Raw genomic sequence first — 18,946 nt, 5'->3', positions numbered from 1 at the left:
GGCTGAAAATTACAGCCTCATTTTCTAAGTGTGTTTATTATGGTAGAAAAGGCCCACCAGCAGATTACACCTCCCCTCAAACGCCTTAAACACTGTTAGGATAAGCTATTTCAGAGTTTAACACGGGATAAATGAACCAAAACAAGTTTTCTAAAAGATTTTTTTTCAATCTTGAGCTTGCTTTTCTGTTTATGTCGGTGTATATAATTAATAAGCACCAAAGCAGGCGAACCCAGCGATTGGCACCCACCGAACAGCTTTCATTTGTGATGATTATTCTGAGTGCCTCGCCACATTGTGCAGAGGACAGCTGCAAAGAGACAAACTTTTGTTTATGTTCCCTCTCAGAGCCTCTCACATTTCCAAACATTATGTGAAGATTACAGAGAAAAAAGTCCCATTAAATCATTTTAGACCTGAACATTTGTGTTATTGATGATGTTGACAGTCGCCGTATTGTTATCCAACGAAGGTAAGACTGTAAAATTTTTAGAAAATTCATACTTTACACACAAATACATGGGAAATGGTCCTGGTTGAATAAATCCCTGTTTTACTGAAACAAAATAAACCAATAAAAGCCAGCGTAGTGACTGAAAACAGCCTCCTGAAAACTGATGATTTTCTGAAAAACTTTATTCAAAACAAACAATAAACTAGAGATGTGATTTAGACTTGATAAAGACTTTTACTGTAAATTCAGTTTTCTCTCAATAATCTTATTATGTAAGTTATCAAATTGTAAAAAATGAGGCTGAAAATAGACAAAAAGAAAAGAGAAAAAAAACACTGCACGTAAAAGCTGCACGTTATGTTTACTTGCCAAACAGGTCGACCTGTTGGAGGAAATATCTGCAAGTTTGAGACTTTTTTAGGGTTCAGAATGAATATTTATAAACTTCCACAACTGAATATATAGGGCTGCTGATTTCATTCATCACATTCAACATATGACATGAAACACACATTTCTTTATTTAGTGAATCATTTAAGGAAGTTATTCAACCAGTTTTTATTTTACCTCCAACCATCAGGGAGGAAGTGAAAGTTTTATATTTTCTGAAGTGAGTTTATGGTCTAAAGATAGTTGAGATCATTTACCTTCTGACCATAAAGCACCAGGTTTCTTAAGATGTTGTTGATCTGCTTCCTGTGACTGAATGAACAAAGTTTTAGATCCAATACAAAAATGAAAAACCAGGATAAACAACACTAACTTTATTCTTCATGACTGAACAATTTGCTTCATAGGCTTAAACAACCAGATGCAGACAACATCGTCCTGATGGACAGTTGCCGGTTTGGTGTATAAACACGTCTTCTTTTAAACAAGATTGTGTTTCAGTGGAACTATCTGTGTAAATAAAAGTTAAATAAACAAAAGAAAATCCTTGAACAGCTCTGCAACATGTTCAGTGATTATAATAAATATTAAACTTGCCTGAGTCATCAGTACCACTTGGTTTGTGTCGGTAATAAGTACGTATTATATGTATGGTATGTTATCCCAGTACTGCTTTACATTTCCTTATCGAGGTTATTATTTTTTAATGAATTGGCTTGTTGGAAAACTGATTGGATCACAATGAACCGGCTTGAACTGATTTGTCTGCAACATGGCCTGGGATGACTTTGTTGTGAGTTTGGCTGTACTAATAAAAATCAGTGGAACTGAATTAATGTTTCGTGTTTTAAAATAAGCAGCTAGTGTTACTATAACATTCATTTGTTTTAAAAGATTATATATAAATATATATATATATATATATATATATATATATATATATATATATATATATATATATATATATATATATATGACTTTTTTTCATTGTTTTTTTTAAGTGGTTCTTCACCGATTTTTTCGTTTGTTTATTCCATATGATTCGTCAGAAACAGAGAGTAGCACATTAGCTCCTTAAAGGTGTGATTTTAACTTCTAAAAGGAAGAAATACAGATTGATTTCACCTGCTACTGTATGAGGTATTGGGGTGAATGGAGGGACAAGAGACACCCACATGTTCCTGTCATCAGATTCTGCATGAGCAGGTTGCACTTCCCCTTCCACAACAACGCATGTTTGTTTGCTCGTTTCAGCAACTCGACACTTCTCACCTCCATTAGCATTGTTGTTAGAATCCCAAGCACTAATTCAAAGAAAATAGTTCTTGCTAGTTTGTGCATGCTGGCTCCAGGACATGTTCACATTAACCACAGATGCAGTTGAAAGGATTTCATTTAGCACTAGCACACACACACACACAGCACACACAAGCTTACAACTGCACAAACAGCGTCTAAACGCTGAGATTCCAGCTTAAGCAAATAAATACCCAGACGTTCTTAAGCATCTGTGCCACTGAGGGAGGTTCACAACACTTTGCAGAAGCACTGGATACAACAAGGCAAACACTTCATTGTCAATAGTCAACTTGCAGGGGCGGTGATGTACTGTAGAGCATCACACTGCAATCTATCTGCACACGGTTGCCAGGCAGAGCTGCAAGTAATTACAGTGGATTAAATGGAGGGAAGGAGAGGTGAGGCAGAGGGCAGAGGGGGAGGCGAGCGTCGGGGTCAGAATGAAACACAGTATGCAGAGAAAAGCCAGGATGTTGGCCAGCCAGGTTTACATAGGAGATGAGAGGTGCTGATTTAGATGATGAGGTAAGGAGCTTAGCCAAAGCACCTTACGGATTTACAGGTCAGCCATCACTTTCAACGGCAGTCAGGGAAAAATGAAAGACTACTTCAGAGACCTCAGAGCTACGTATATTAGTCAATTCTCATTTGTATCCAAGCTTATTAGTTACAAAACATGACGGTTTAACTGGCGAACTACAGCAGGCCGATGGTAGCAGCTGCGCTGACTCCATCACAAAGAAGCAACCGTGAATGTACACATGGCAGCAGCACTCACCGGCTTATCAGTGAAGGGGGTGGACTCGGAGGGCGCCATGTCATAATAAGGAGGCTGAAGGGGGAGCTTCTGCATTTCCTCCTCTTTGTCAAGATGAACCACCTGAAAGAAACAACAAGAGCTCCGTGAGGCTCGTTTCATACCGGAGCTCCTCATGAGGATGCCATTAGCGGATCAGGAAAACTGACACCAAGTCTTGGATGACGGTTAGTTCAAAGCACCAGCATATCAGCCGCTGAACATTACGTTGGCAGTTTTTGACTTCTGCTCCTCACATTTGTTTTTCAGTGGTAATGAGAAGACACTGGCAGCTTTAATGTTAACTCAGAAAAGGACTACAGCTTGACGGCAGTTTAAACTTCAGCTGCTCGGTTGAACTTTTTATGTGCACCAAAGTTATTTTGTCAAATTAATCTTTTCCACATCGCACAAAATGTATGATGCAAAGCTTTGAAATAGCTGAGCAGAATTGGTAAAGCAACTGTAAAGCTAGAGGAGGGTTGCATGACACAGCCACAGGGAATTTATTTCACACTTGGAGGTGGATTTTGATTAGAAAACATCTATATTACAGCTTAATTAAAGCTTGGCAAATGCTGTTTTTCAATATGTAGATGAACCTTTTGTAAAAATGTATTCATTACATTCAAAGATGGCTCATTTCCTGTCAATGTTCTATAGAAATTTCCACTCTGTGGATTTGAAACGAGACAGCACAAGTAGGAGTCTCAGATGCAAATATTTAATTTTAAAGATGTGCTTTAAGTTCAGTTTGAGCCTTTCATCTGTCCGAAGCTTTTTTTCTGCATTTCTGCTGCAACAGAAATATGTTTCTAAAAGTTTATTTTTGCAAAAACATCATATAGCATGGAAAACAGTTTGCAGAGAACTGTCTTATATAATGTAAGTACACTGTCACATCATGCTTTCATAATAAATTACATTTTTTTCATAATGTTTGGCCACAGTATTTTGCATAAGCTAAATAAGCTAGATAGAATCTTCCAGGTGATAAGATGAATATATTTAAAGAAAATTACATGATGGAGATGACTGATAAGGATTAAAGAGGATAGAAAAAAGATTTATAAACAGTGATTTTCCAGTAGTTTTCCTACTGGATTTCAGACAGGTGACAATACTTAACAGTTTTGTGATAATATTTTAACATTTTTTATGAATAATTAGAATAAATATTGAAATCGAAATTTTTTATTCTCTTAGCGCCAGCACCTCTTGAACATTGGTCTTTAAGCTACTTCTAGGTCTGCGGCGCTGATTGTCGGGGACTTGCATGTATTTTGTTGCTGGCAGTTTGCTCTGGCTTTTTCAATACAAGCATGGTGATGCTGAGAGCTTTTTAACATTTTTTTTTTCTCTTTACACACTGTATCCATGTATTGTAAAATGAACCATTTATTTTTGTGTTGTTGTAAATTCTTGCAAACAACACAAAAATGAAAATCAAAACCTGTGACAGGTTTTATGGACTTTAGAAATAATAAATGACAAAAATTCTTGTATTTTTGTTCTGTTTAATGATTCACTCTTGATGATTGTACATAATTATTCTACTTAAATAAATAAAGTTGCACACAAAAATGTTTTTTTAGCACCAATGTGAGCTTTTCAAGTATGACTGGTTCAGATCAGCTAGCTTTTGACAGGCGAATGAAAGAAATGCGCTGAAGCTTGACAACAGTTGTTTAGTATGAAAACTACATCGAAATCAACATAAAATAGTTGCTATATTTCAGCATATTTAGAATTTTTGTAAAAAGAAATAAAAATTTGCTGTAACAAGTTGACTGTGTGGGACCATGGTGTGAGCAGAATAAACAGCTTGGACCTGTACATTACATGGTTATAATGCACTTCATGGAGGAAATGCTGCACATTGTGGCGTTCTGGACTCTGCATTAAGATGGATGACTCCTTATCGTTTAATCCTCACATAAACTCTATTTAGCATATTGTTGCAAAAATTCCACTCAGCTGATTCTAAAATTATACAGATTTTAATTTAACTCAATCAACCAAAGTATGCGTTTATTTTTCATCAGTTAGATTATGTTTATCTGTATCTGTATAGTGCCAAGTCACCACAAATTAATCTCAATGTACTTCACAGACATAATCAACTCAAGCAACTTCACTGAGATCTAATGAGTCCAATTACCATAAAAAAAAGCCCAGCTAAGCAAAACAATCACCTATCCAAAAGAATAAGTAATAATAAAAAATGCTTTAGATCAATTATAGCTAAAATACTCTTTTTAGAGTCTAGTTTAAGTGTCGCATGTGTTGACCAAACTCATATACATGAATATCATAAGAAATAATTTTTTAATGTTGGAAAAAAAGCGAAATTACTGGAAATTTGTTCCATGTTCTAACTTTCATTCAGCAGCTCAATTCTTAGTGTGTATTGTTAGATTTTTCTGAAGTACAAACATGGTGGTGAAAGATCTTTTTCTTCTTAAAAGTAGAGAAGACGTGAAGTAAAAAAGTAACAGCATTCATGACAGATGCTTTTTATCGTTTCAGCAGAGTTGTTGGGAGTTGAGCCTACATCTACTATATGGGTCTCACTTAAGCTTCAGTTCTTTCATCTGCAGCACAACAGAAGGGCCTATAATTTTCCCTTTCAGCGGGCTGTCCATCTCAGGCTTTCCTCATAGTGTACTGCTAATGGATCTATCGAGCTCCGTCATATTCGTCCTGCAGCGTATTGCTTTTTAAGAGCCTGAATACCTTATAGGCAGGCTTTAGAGGAATTTCATGACAGATATTGGTTAATTAATATTCTTGACTCAAATCAAGGTTTTTGAAATCCCCATTAAGTAATTGTCTAAATTTTGGAATAAAGTCAAATGTCAGACATCAAAGCTGCCCAGAACTACGAAGTTATTAACAAAAATGTGATTGTAAGATTTGAATGATGCACTTTCGCTTCACACTACTGTGTCATTCAATTTAAGGGATCAAAAGACTGATACATGCATTTTTTTCTTCCAGATGATTCGCTCTTAGTTGGCACGACCTTTTCAATATCAAAAACGAAAAAATGTCATTTCTGAGTACTCAAGCTGGGAGCTGAGAAATGGGCTCCACATACAAGCCAGTGCAGGTAACATCTCTTCCAACCATAAACACCATCTTTCATTATGCTTTGGACAAAGATTAAAGTCTTATGCTGCCACATTTCCTCAATCCTACTGAGTTATCAGCAACCTGTCCTGGGAAAACCGTCCAGCATCTGACACTCTCAGGATTTGCTTTAACCCGTAGATAAGCCTGCGATATCATGGATATTTGAATGAAGAAATTTATTACACACCAAATCATCAACGCATGAAAACTACTGACAGGTAAAGTTAACAGCAATTATCACCTCATTACAATACAAAGCTCTTGTGGATTTTGCCTCCAGTAGGACCCCCCCTCTAAAACCATTGTTGTCAGTCAGTTTGCACGTTTGTGCTGCTGCTTTGTCACGACTATCATGTCTCAGATCAGTGCAGGGGAAGGGTTCATTGTTAGTTTGGGGTGCAGTAGTTGACTTTAGTGGAGAAAGTATACCTGTCAATATAAACAGGTTACAGACTCATCACACTTCCTCTTTTGGCAAGGCTCTCATAGTTAACGGCCAGCACAACACTGTTTTTCACAAAACCGCATACAAAGCCCAGGAACTGATTAAGAAACTCAACAAAGGAACCAGGGAATTCATCCAGCCTCTAAATGCCCCACATACCAATTCAACAGATAACCTGCTGTAAAGTTGTGGTACTGAATGCCAGAGGACACAAACAGAAGGATGCAGATGAACTCTAAAAAAGACTTCAGCATACGAGGAAGATGTTGGTATTCTACGCCTGCTGTGCATTACTACACATTATAATTTAAAAGGAAGATTAAATCAGATGATTCAAAACCAAAAAAAGAGAGAAATCAGAGAAATTGTGTCATTACAAATGACCTTGTGATTATCTGTCATGCAAAGAATCACTGCGATGGCTGCAGAAAAAAAATATTTTTTCTGTTTGTCTTCCAAGTTGTAACAAAGATTATTATTATTATTATTTATTCTTCATCCCCTTAAACAATTTTTTACATGAAGATTGTTCATAAGTAGAAGTCACAGATACAACCAGTCCTACATCACGCTGCTTTTGTTCAGTCATCTGAAAGTGCCACATTGATCTAATTTTATTTGATGACACACACCCCGTTCGGTGTGCTGCATGTGCTTTCTGTATAGCAGCTGCTTGCTTATACATCACCAATTGTTGTTCTTTCATGCACACTTTATCCGTGCTGCGATGTGATCTTAGTCTGCTGTTAGATTCTTCCAGATGTGGATGAATTTAGCTTCTTTCTAAGTAAGAACTACTGCTGAAATGAACACATTATCTTCTGCAATCTTTGCATTACAGTTTCATCTTTCTACGGAAAGCACATTTTATCCAATAAATTCTCCTGAGCAGGGCACTTTCCATGCTCAGTTATTTTCTGCTCAAGTGTCTCACAGTTTAACTTAGTTTAATCATCAGATATTCCAATTCTAACATTATTCTACTTACTCTAGCTTCTTTAGTGAGTATAACCTTTTGACAATAAACATATTGAAATAGAGGAAACTTTTGCACTGTATTATGTGTCAAACATGGAGCTTATTAATTGGCTTTAAGGTGTAAACACCGCATGTTCATTTCCTGTTGGCCTATCGGACCAGCTTCCTTGGTTACCATGGTGATGAGACAAACCAAGTGATCCTCACCAGAAACAGGCGTAATAGCAGCTCCTTGCATGTGTATTGTAGGGCAAGGTTTCTATTCTATTCTATTCTTTTCATGTAGCAGACACTTAACTCTAAAGTGACGAATGAAAATATGACTAAAACCCCATAATTTTGACCCTTGACTAATCACAAAATGCCAAACCAAGTTTTTCTAACCATTTGTGAGTGAGAGTGGAACGTGGCGTGTGAGGAGGGAATTGAATACAGATCTCCAACATGAGAATTTGCTGACCAACTTCCCCACCCAGCCTATTTTTACATCTTTTAACTGATGCCCAGGAGTTGAAACTCCATATTGTCAACCAGCATACTGTCAAACATGGAGCTTGCCATGAATATAGCAAGAAGTTAAACATGTACATTAGTATGTGGTTAGAAAATTATCATCATCATTTCATTGTTTAGTGTTTGATTATTTGATGTGGGTGATTAGCGTATTGTTGATTGATGATACATATAGTTCCATGATAAAAATGTATTCTGTAAGGAGACACTGACTGTATGTAATGAATATGGTATTATAGTTTTACAATCAGATTATGTAATATCTGGTAGTGATGGTGATATTATAATGACTGCGGTGAGGTGGGATTATAGAAACTCATGATTCCACATTTTTTTATTTTGAGCTGTTTGGGTTTTCTTCTTTTGGTTTTCTTTATGTTTTATTTTTTTTATTTATTTATTTTTTATATATTTGTCATCATGTTCAATAAACTTTGTCAATAGACTCAAATAAAGTTTTGCACTGTATATCTGCATTGCACAGTCTGGCAGCCTAAACCAAATCATTTTCCATCTTTTATCACCTAAACGGATATTTGAGTTTTCCAGCACTCTCTCCGTTTGGTTTCCATGGCGGCGGAAACATGTGGTTTTAGAGAGGTTTTTTTAATCTACGAGATTCCAGTGAAGTCTCGGGGAGGGGACTTAGTGATTGGTCATCTTCTCTGGGTTGTGCACGTTCACGAGGAGAAAGCCACACCCGCCTTCACTGCTCAGTATAAGAGGGAAGAATCTAAATCTATGGTGGACATTGTAACTGCTAACATGTCGAACAAGAAATACTTCTTCGGCTGTGAGGTAAAACTACATTTGTTCACATCTTCTGAATGAAATGACAGCCTGACAGCCATGGATGGAGTTTGTTTTTGGAAGCAGGAAAGCAGCTGATGTGCGTGCTCCGACAACTATTCCTAGCAGTTGACCAATCAGACGCAGGCATAGGGCGGCGCTTTCTCTGTTCGCCTGTTTCTGTCAGAGGCTGATCTGAGAGGATCAATACAAAATGAATGAAGGGGTTTGTGAAAAATGCTTGATTATTTCTTTCCCTTCTGGACTTGCATATTAAAATAAATTAGATTGAAATGTATAAAATAGAGCTACTTTAAGCTACAATGGCTGATCTGTCTATTCTCCAATCACCAATATTATTTGACATGTTTTTTTTTGTTTTTTTTTGTTGTTTGTATGTTTATTTTTTGCCAAAAGTCAACATGTGTTATTTTCTAAAATTACACAGCTGCTCTTTGTTTTCAAATATGTTACTGATGTGGATCTTTTCCCAACATAAACTGGTTGTACTCAGGACTTCTTGCACTTACGTGCTTAGATTTTGAGTCATCCTGAAATTTGCTTAATTAAACACACCATGATGCAAATTGACCAGATGGGACATCTGGAACAGTGTCCACGCCACCAGTTAAACCTCTGTATGAACCTCTGTGAAGACAGCATGTGTTTCTGCAGTGAGGACAGTTTGCTTTACTGCCTCAAGTTCGCCTTCTGGTAAAAATCATTTTACATGATTTCCTTTACAAAGACACAAACTGACAGTCAGTTGGTGTCTGGTTATTCCAGATGATGAAAACATGTCTGAAGAAACAGAAAACAAGAGAACATACTGGTGCAAAACAAACCTGTTTATCTGTAATCACCTGAGGTGTAAATAAAATAAAATGAATTAAAACCATATACTGCATGCGGGGATTAGAAACATACAGTGTGCTCAGAATAAAAATGTTTTTTAACCTATAAATAAAAACAGCGTATCAGTTCAACCAAAACACTGGCTGATAGTTTCATTTCACAAACACACACGTTAGTTTGTTAATGATGACGGAAATGAACTGGTGTCACATTGCTAATTGTACACGTTGCACGCTCATCTTGGAGAAAAGACATTTCGGGTGACGTGTTTGGAACTGAATGTTTGAATACACTTTGTACCGAAGGCAGTATGAGATTATATTCGTTTATTTGTTTAATATTTATTTGACAAAGACAAAATATTTAAACAAGGTTACAAAAATACATCACTTAAGCTATAAATGGACTTCTAAACTATAAAATATGTCAAATAATATATCAGTGATGACTAATGGGATTTTGTTTTAATGACTCTTTTACTAGTTAAAAGACTTCAAGTTTGTTAACCGTTATCTGTTAAACATCAGAGGAGTCACTGGCCAAACATTTATGAGAAATATGATGGAATTGTTGCCTGTGTGCGATGAGACACCTGCATCTTATCAAACAGATGATTCATTTCGGTGCTTTTAGATATTCCTCTGAGCCCCAAAATTCAAATTAGTCTGAAACAAAGCAACACACTGATATTTCAACATCCACTTTTTCCTTTTTTATGTTAAATTAGGAGTGAAAAATCATCATTCTTAGCTGACTGAAAAGAACACTGAAACACATTTTATACAGTTCAAAACCAAGAAATGATTCTTGAGCCACTGTGAAACCGATTATTTCCTTCCCGAGTAACTCACAGAAATGTTGATGACACCATTGTCTTCTTTCATTTGGTACTATTTGGCAGTTCATCCATATAAACAGCAAAGCAGTTTATACAGTTTGACTTTGTAGTCACTTTAAGCCATAAAAAGGTCGATATTAAACCATTCATTTTAACACATTGTTCTCAAAATTCAAGATACGATTTAAACCATTTAAATGCTTGTTGTGAAAAGCTCGACATTTTCAGTTGACTTCGACGTAGCTCACAATTCACAGGATCAAAGCTGTTTTTCAGGTCTAAAAGAGCAGCTCCTGCTACCTTATCATCATCTTCTGACCTTTTGATATTTTTAGTGAGATAGCAAAGAGCCATTTCTGTTGAATATGTGGAAAGTAAAAGGCAAATGTCACCAAAGAAACATCTCACAGTTCAAGCAGTCATACATCAGCTGTAAACTCCAGCAAGGAGGACAAAATCTATTAAGAACATAGGAAAAGGTAAAGCGTGGGGACGTTGCTGTCTTCATGAATGCAGTAATGTGAGCAGTTAATGATTTATATTCTGAATTTTGCTGTTAGAAAAGGATTCAGACTTAAATTTAGCTGAAAATGGTGGATTTTTCAGACGGTAAAACTGGCAGGTTCAGTCAGAGAGGAACGGGACACAGGAAGGAGAAAAATGGTGATCTTACTTGGATGTCGTCAGATGTCAAGTGTCCCTTCATGTCATTGTTCTTCTTTTTGGGTGGAGGAGGAGCTGGTTTGTGGGCAGGTGGGAGGTCAGTCCTGTTAAGAGAGTGAAAAGATAACATGACACTCAGCACAGTAAGGGACTGCCACTCTTTACGTCCCTCACCTTCTACAGCACTCTATAATGAGAAGTCCTGCCTGCACTTGCCTTTTTCACTCTTTCCTTGGATTTTGATAGATCTCGTGTTGGTGGCTTTGTTGCAGCGGCAGCCATCCCTGCCCTTTCAAAGGCTCTCGCTGGAGAGACACTGTGCTAATGAGAGTGGACTGTAATTGGACACTGAGGTGAGGAGATGGGAATAGAGGGGGTATAAGGGGCAGGGAGAAGGGCATGTGTGAGTCAAGTCCTCAGGGTGGACTGAGTGTCGTCCAGCGTGCCACGTGGACCAACACCCTGACTGCTGTGCAGCGACTGTTTGTTTGACATGCCATCCTGAGCTGCAACACACAGAGAGCAGCTGGCACCTTCTGCTCTCCACCTTTCCCTGAAACCCTGCGACTAACAACTCCCAATCCCAAGGTGCTCACCCCGCCCCCGCGCTTTGATGGCACACCTGGGGAAGAACAAAGCCTCATCATCTTAACGCCTTTGCTGATTTCTAAGTGCCCATTTTAAAATATTTTCTTCAAATCAACATTGACATTTCCAGTGGAGGGGAAAGCCACTCCGGCACAAAGTCACTGATATGATAATTAAAAGAAAAATGAAATAGTGGACAGGAAAGACAGCAGTACCTGATTGCTTGATGATGGAATAGTTGGAAGTGAATCTGGATAATTATTTCAGACAGGAAAGCAGAAGGGTTGCTGCTGCGGAGCGGTTACATAGAAAACCCCTTCCCTCAAACATGCAGGCAGTCAGATGTCATCTGTCGTACTCTGACATGATATCAGGAGTGATCAAAGATAATGAAGTGGAGCAGAGACAGAGCTGTGTACCTACATGCATTATCTCCAGCTCCTCCTGCCTCCCATTCGCACTGGTTCACGTCCTTATTGAATAACATGACCTTTCCGCAAGGCCATGCTGGCGTTTTAATGTGCAGAAAATTTGTGCATGAGTGCACCTCTTAACTCTTTCTTTCACGCTCATTATTTCCAGTCCGTATCACCTTGTCTCCAGACAGGGCTGCCGTGCCACTGCCAGATTCATGTGGCACCCTGCTCTGCCTGCCTGCAGCACTGAGGCACAGCAAATGCACAGAAAGGCAGCGAGTAGCACATTACCTCTTCTACATAACAGCGCCTTCCATTTTCTCTCAGAGAGATAATTACGAGGCTTGTGGAAATGCGGTTTCTACAGGTGCAACAGCTCGCTCATTAGAAAGCCTTTAAAGCCAATGTTCATGAATGGCTGGATTCTGATAAAGGTGAGAATTTCTTCTTTTTTTCATATAAAAAAAAGCTGTGACAGCTGACAATATCATCTGCTATCACATAATGTGTAATGATGCCCTGTGCATTCAGTGATGGAGAAAATTATGGCCTTTTTTTAATGTGCTGAAACACAAATGATCTTCTGTCCTGTCATCTACACAGAAGACATGTAGTAACATCTGGCTTGACACGATATTTACTTTTTTTTTTTTTTTTTTAACACATCAGCATGGCATCATCAAGATTCAACAGATCTATTCAAGCAGTGTGAAATCATGCAATATTTATGTAAGATGCAGCATTTGCAGTCAGATGCTGCTGTATTTTCTACTTGCAGATCATCCCATGGGACCTGTGATGATTGCATTTCATTGCAAGGGAGCATGTCCACATAGGTAATGTGTTGGGGCCCTATAATATGCAGAGTGGGTTATTTAATCTGACCAAACATGAGGAGGTTCCCCTGTCTTATGACTACCACCCCACGGATAACACATTCTCCCTGTCATACTTCCCTTTCCTTCACCTTACATTTTTTTAAGGTTTTTTTTTTTTTTTTTTATTGAATCCAGCGACATTTGCAATCACAAGCAGCAGCCTCAGGAGGCCGTCAGTGTATAGGCTGCCGCTACTGTTTGACACAACACGGAGAGAGAGGGGCAGAAAGTAGCTACGGTGTTTGATGAAGTGCTGTGTGTGCACGGCATACAAACAGATATTAAGGCTAGTGCTCAGGCAAGCACATGCCAAGACAAACGTACAGTTTGTGAGTGCTCTGTGGCCCAACTTCATCCTACAAACACACACACAGACTTCTCAGAGGATTTGTTTAAAAAATACACTGATTGTTTTATTACATGAACATGAAAAAAAATCTTCACTAAAGTCAAACTGGGATGTTGGAAAATATCAAACTTGTGTTTTCGAGTTGCACTGTCTTCCATCACTTCTTTATGTTTTGCTTGTGAATTTTTTCAGCTGTGGACTTTGACTGTCCATCAACTGCAAAATCAAGAAGATTCAGCCACACAGACTCAGTTATGTTCATCCTTTCCATTGTTTCTAATCCTCTTGAACTCCTGATGAATATCAGTTTAGTGGATTCCAGTCTTATTACATAACGGCGACAAATGCAGAACAAGCCAGCAGTTCAACAGATCCAATGAAAAACTAGATCAGGGGTGCCCAGAGTGGGTCCTCGGTCTTCTTTTCTCTGCTGCCTATGGAGGACATCTGCACAGTAACTTTAAATTAATTCTGCTTTCAATTAATTTGATATAATTTATGATTTTATTGGGATTTTGTTTGTATTGTATTTTATGCTTTTATACACCTTCTGTACTGCATTTTATGTTTCATATAAAGCACTTTGATCTGAACTTTGAATTGTCTTGTGCATTAAGGGTGCAATACAAATAAACTTGTCTTGCCTCATGGGTCGCTGTCCTGTAGGTTTTTAATGTATCCCTGTCCCAACACACCTGGCTTCAATTAAAGGGACCCAACAGCCAATTAAGTTCTGCACAATGAGTGATTAGTTTGAGTCAGGTGTATTGGAGCAGGGATACATGGAAAACCTGCAAGACTGTAGCCCTTGAGGACTGGAACAGGGCCCCCCTGAACTAGAAGTGTTTCTCAGTAATGTCACTGCCACACTAGAGCTCAGTGATTCACATGGGGAGGGTTTCAATGGGTGGTCAAATTCATTGCAATAAGCTTTACGCCACAGTTAACTCAAAGTATTCATGGTTTGTCACTATTTTGTCTCCAATGGCTCCAACAGCCTCCTCAGTGTTGCATGATAAGCAGGTGTAGGATTTTAAACCATGAATCTTGGAATATGCTTCCATAATTTGTAGCATTTCGAAGGTGCGTGGCCATATGTTGCGCCTACTCAGAAGGAGCATGAATAGAATTCTTCTGCATACTAATGAACCCAGACCACCTGAGAATCTTCATTCATTTATTTTCTGAAACCTTCTAGTCCAATGAAGGGTCGCAGCGAAACTAGAACCTATCCCAGCAGTCTTTGGGCGAAAGGACACCCTGGACAGGTCGCCAGTCCATCGCATGGCCAACACAAACAGACAAACACCACTCATACTCACTCCTAGGGGCAATTTAGAGTAACCAATTAACCAAACATGCATGTCTTTGGATGTGGGAGGAAGCCGGAGTACCCTGAGAGAACATGCAAACTCCACATAGAAAGAACATCATTCAAACCTCCCCCCAGCCGAGGATCAAACTTGTGACCCTCTTGCTGTGAGGCCAGAATGCTGACCACCACGCAGCCGCCTGAGGATCTTTCCCAGAAAAGGACGAACAAGCGGAGGCACTTATAAGTTGATCTGAACTTAAGTGTGTGGATTGTTTTTTGTGTGAACAGTAAATTTTGCATTAAAAAGAAAAGAGAAGCTTTACGGTGGCAGCCAGTGTTACATCAAAACATGTAAAAGTCACAGTGTGTGTGGTCCCAGTCCAAATCTGTTGTTCCACTTTGGCTAAGAGATCTGAGACTAAAGATGAGGGTAAAAGTATTTATAATCTGCAGGCTGTTATTCCCTTAAGGCAGCGATCTTTAAGGTCGCATTTACATCAGCCTTTTTTATTAGAATCTTCATTTTTCTCAGGAAGTCCGCTTCTTTTGTGGAAATGTGAATGCGCCAAACAAATTCTGATTCGGATCAGAGAAGTGGACTCTGTCTGCCTACAAATGCAGGTCTCGGTCTGTTTTTAGCGGACCAAATGCAGGAAGGGTACTACAAACAAATCACTTCCTGCGTTTAGTGTAGCATTGCATTGTGGGTAAATACTTTGCAACTGTGTTAAGGGTCCTCTGCTCCGTCTGTAGTTTATACTGCGTCCATTGTAGTGCAGTATATTTCTGCAGTATACTTGTATGAGACAAAATTAAAGAAATCAAAAACAGCGATAGTTTCGTCTCCATGTTTAACCCACAATGGAGTTTTCTTCTTCACACGAGTCTCGTCCTCTCTTTTGCTAAATACTAGTGCAGCGCCACCTTTGGTGAGAATGGGGATATGTTATTGTAACAGTTTGGCTCATTTGACCAAAGTGCAGTATGAACACGATCTGCATAGAACACCCCCCTACTGAAAGCGAGTCCCCATTTGAACCGAGTCTAGTGGACTATGCTGATGTGAATGCACCCTAACTCTTCCCCTTAAGGACAACTGTCCCTCAGGCTTTCCTAAGTCAACACACTTGTTTTCAAATAAGAGGGTGATTGTGCTGAACATAACAACAAGCTGTCGGATCCTTTCACTGCCCTATAGGACTGAAATGATGCTTAAACGTGCAGGACAGGGACCCGCTCGGACCAGAGTCTGAGACTCCTGCATTAAGGAATCAAAGCAGTGTCCTTTCAGGTCAAAGTGGTTTTCTGCCATCTTCCCTTCAAGAGGGTTTGTTCAGTCTTTACTTTGTGGCAATAAAAATGACCTTAACAGGGATGAAGATTTAACAAACTTTATGGTGACCCTTTTTTTTTTTTTTATCTATGGACGGCACAACTGTTGCATATTTTGTAATGAGACCAAGTTTCCACAGGTGAAAGTCTCTTTTCTTTTCACTGTGATACTGTGCAGCACCGTGAGTTTCTGCTAAATAACTGCATCATTTTTCCAATGCAAAGCTTTCTTTCATGCTAAATAAGATTAGCCTTTGATATAAAAGTGTGTGTGTGTGTGTGTGTGTGTGTGTTTATGTGTGCATTTGTATTTATTTCATTCCCTGAATTTGGTTGATTTATGCTTCTCCAGGTTTACCATGCTTGTAACTAACTGAGAATATAATGTGTGATCAGAATAACTGTGGCAAAGGTTAAAGTTTAATACATGCATTAATATCTGAGATACAATGTCTGTAAATGTAAATCATCATTAAAGTTTTTCCTCTTCAAATATAAATAATACACCACAGATTTTTGTCTGCAGTCATCGTAATTACAGCTCCAGTGTTATGCTTAATGTTAGCTTGATAGGTCATTAGTCAGATACAATGATGCTCTCCTCAGCTTGATCACCTCATGTGCATCTCTGCTGTGTGATCCCACACAGACTTCCTCGGCGCTGAATGCGATGCTGGCAGCATGGGGGCGTTGGCTCTGCGAGACGCAGACACAAATTAAAGCTGACAAGCACCACAAGCCTGTAGGGAGCAGGAGGCAGTGGGCAGGGAACCATAAGCTACATTCAAGTTTGCACTGTTTCCTACTCAGACATCCACCTTGAAGACCTTGCTCCTCCTCGCTCGGTTGGCTACAAAAGGCTCAGGGCAGCTTAAGGGGAGATTTAAGGGGGATAGCGAAAAGAAAACATAACTAATCCTTAAACTGAGAAGAGTAATCTGTGAGGGAAGATTTACAGCAAAGAAAATGACTTTTACAACGCACTTCCTATTGGACATTTCTGTCCCGGTGAGAGGCAGTTTTTGTGCTCAGACAATCAGACTTAAGATATCAAGGTATGACATTTAGGAAACTCTTCTTCTGTCCCCCTGCATGGTGAGAGAAAGAAAAGTGCCACATCCCCAGAAGCATTTGGATTAGAGAGCCACCGTGTGACCGCCGTCCTGCCCAAAGAAAACAGCGTAAAAGTGTTGGAGCTGATCCTCGGTGCTCTCATTGATTTTTGTTGATCACAATCTTATTTGGCAATTTAAATGCTAATGATACTTTTAATTGCGAGACGGGATAAATGTGATTTGATCTTTAGGAGGCAATTACTTTCATGCTTTGTCTAGCTTCAATCTTTTTCAAAAGGCGGACAACAATTACTCTGTCGAGCTCAGCTTTTCTTCTTCTCTCACAAAAGAAGAAGAAGAAGAAACAAGAAAGAAACAAAGTGGCTTTTTTCTTTTCTTTGACAAGTTTATCAAAAACTATTTCTTCTGCTGAAGGAAAGTTTTGCTTTGTAGAACATTTCATTTTACAGTAATACACACTCGGTCAAAATCCAAACCTTTTTCAACAGCTTAGGCAGAGTGACTGGTATACATATACACCGCTTTACAAAAAAAAAACAAAAAAAAAACATGTAAATATAGGTGACTGCTGTAGACAGTTGAACTGCAAGTATAACATTCTGTACAGAGAAACCAAGCACCATTTTTACTCACAGACAACAACGATAGTAATTTGAATTCACAGCCAGTACAGAAACAGTCCACGTTGAACGACTCAGAGACGAGAGAGACAATCCCTACTTTGGTTACAGCTTAAAGCAAGAAGGTGTCCAACAATAATCACTATTTATCACATTTAAAAGGTCTGCACACAGCAATGATTAAAAGCACTGGTGACCAGTTAAGAAATAATAAGTACACAAGTACAAATCATGTCTCCACAACTCACTTCTGCCAGTCGTCTGTTTTGTGTTGTTGTCCATCAGTGATTTCAAATGTCCTCCACAATGTGGCCATTAGTCTTTGTTGGATCTCTGCTCATTAGTGAACATCCATTTTAGATTCTGCACGTGATTCTTCTCAGATATGGTTGAAAAGATGGCCAGGAAGCTTGGCATGATAGTGATTTATACCATCGAGGATTTACAACTGTGTGAACACCTGCTGAACGCCAGAACCGGTGAAGTCATTTTTATTTTATGCGGAGCTGCTTTTCAGCTTTTTGGGGGTCATACATCATGCTCTGCCAAAACACAGAGCGATGAACATATTATGTTGAGAACATCGCCTCTGACAATGCCCATCTATTTTGATAATCAGTTGACTATTGTGCCAGTGCAGCCTCTAAACGGGGTCGCTGATTTATTAGGATTGACCAATTTTGAGTCACGTCATGTGCTGCTTTGTGAGGGCAAACAGAGGCGTGACTGGCGGTGCAGTCAGGCATGTTATCAAATGCCCAAGCTTGATTAACAGCTCATCAACATGCAGAATTAAACAGTTTTGTTAAATGCTTCCCCTTTCCCCTAACATTACACACCCATATAAAACTATGAATCCTTCGCAGTGACTCTCTGCATTTAAATGAACCCGACACATTCTGTTATTGCAACCTATCTGCATTCATATAATCAGATATTTCAATTGTAAGGAAAGAAAAGTAAACAGTTTCCTCATAAGACACTCAACATGTTTTTTATGACAAGCCACAGAGAATAGACACAAAGAGCTTTGAATCACATTTCACTATATTAAGCATTACATGCGGAACTAGTGGGAGACAATAACAACAGTTACAGTTCTGACACAACAGCAAGTCTTGTCATGCATATTTGATGAGAATCATGCACACAGAAGGAGAGGATAGAGCATGAGGTGGAGGAGTGGTTGGACAAAGTGGTCTGTTAACAAAGGTTAT

The 18,946-nt window shown here is 38.8% G+C and overlaps 1 protein-coding gene across 1 annotated transcript in view; it reads right to left on the bottom strand.

Moving 5' to 3' along the window:
• Positions 1-18,946, bottom strand: part of nectin1b (nectin cell adhesion molecule 1b) — a gene marked incomplete at its 3' end in the record, with an annotated part of 166,085 nt that overhangs the window by 18,373 nt on the left and 128,766 nt on the right. Inside the window, exons 8-9 of the mRNA XM_079246288.1 lie at positions 11,166-11,259; positions 2,922-3,023 (exon numbers count right to left, since the gene is read on the bottom strand). Coding sequence (XP_079102414.1) covers positions 2,922-3,023; positions 11,166-11,259 — 196 coding nt within the window. The remainder of the gene's footprint in view (positions 1-2,921; positions 3,024-11,165; positions 11,260-18,946) is intronic.

The sequence above is a fragment of the Telmatherina bonti genome (assembly GCF_933228915.1).
Source record: "Telmatherina bonti genome assembly, chromosome: 9".
In the NCBI taxonomy this organism is placed as follows: Eukaryota; Metazoa; Chordata; class Actinopteri; order Atheriniformes; family Telmatherinidae; genus Telmatherina; species Telmatherina bonti.
This window is presented reverse-complemented; position numbering and strand designations above follow the sequence as displayed.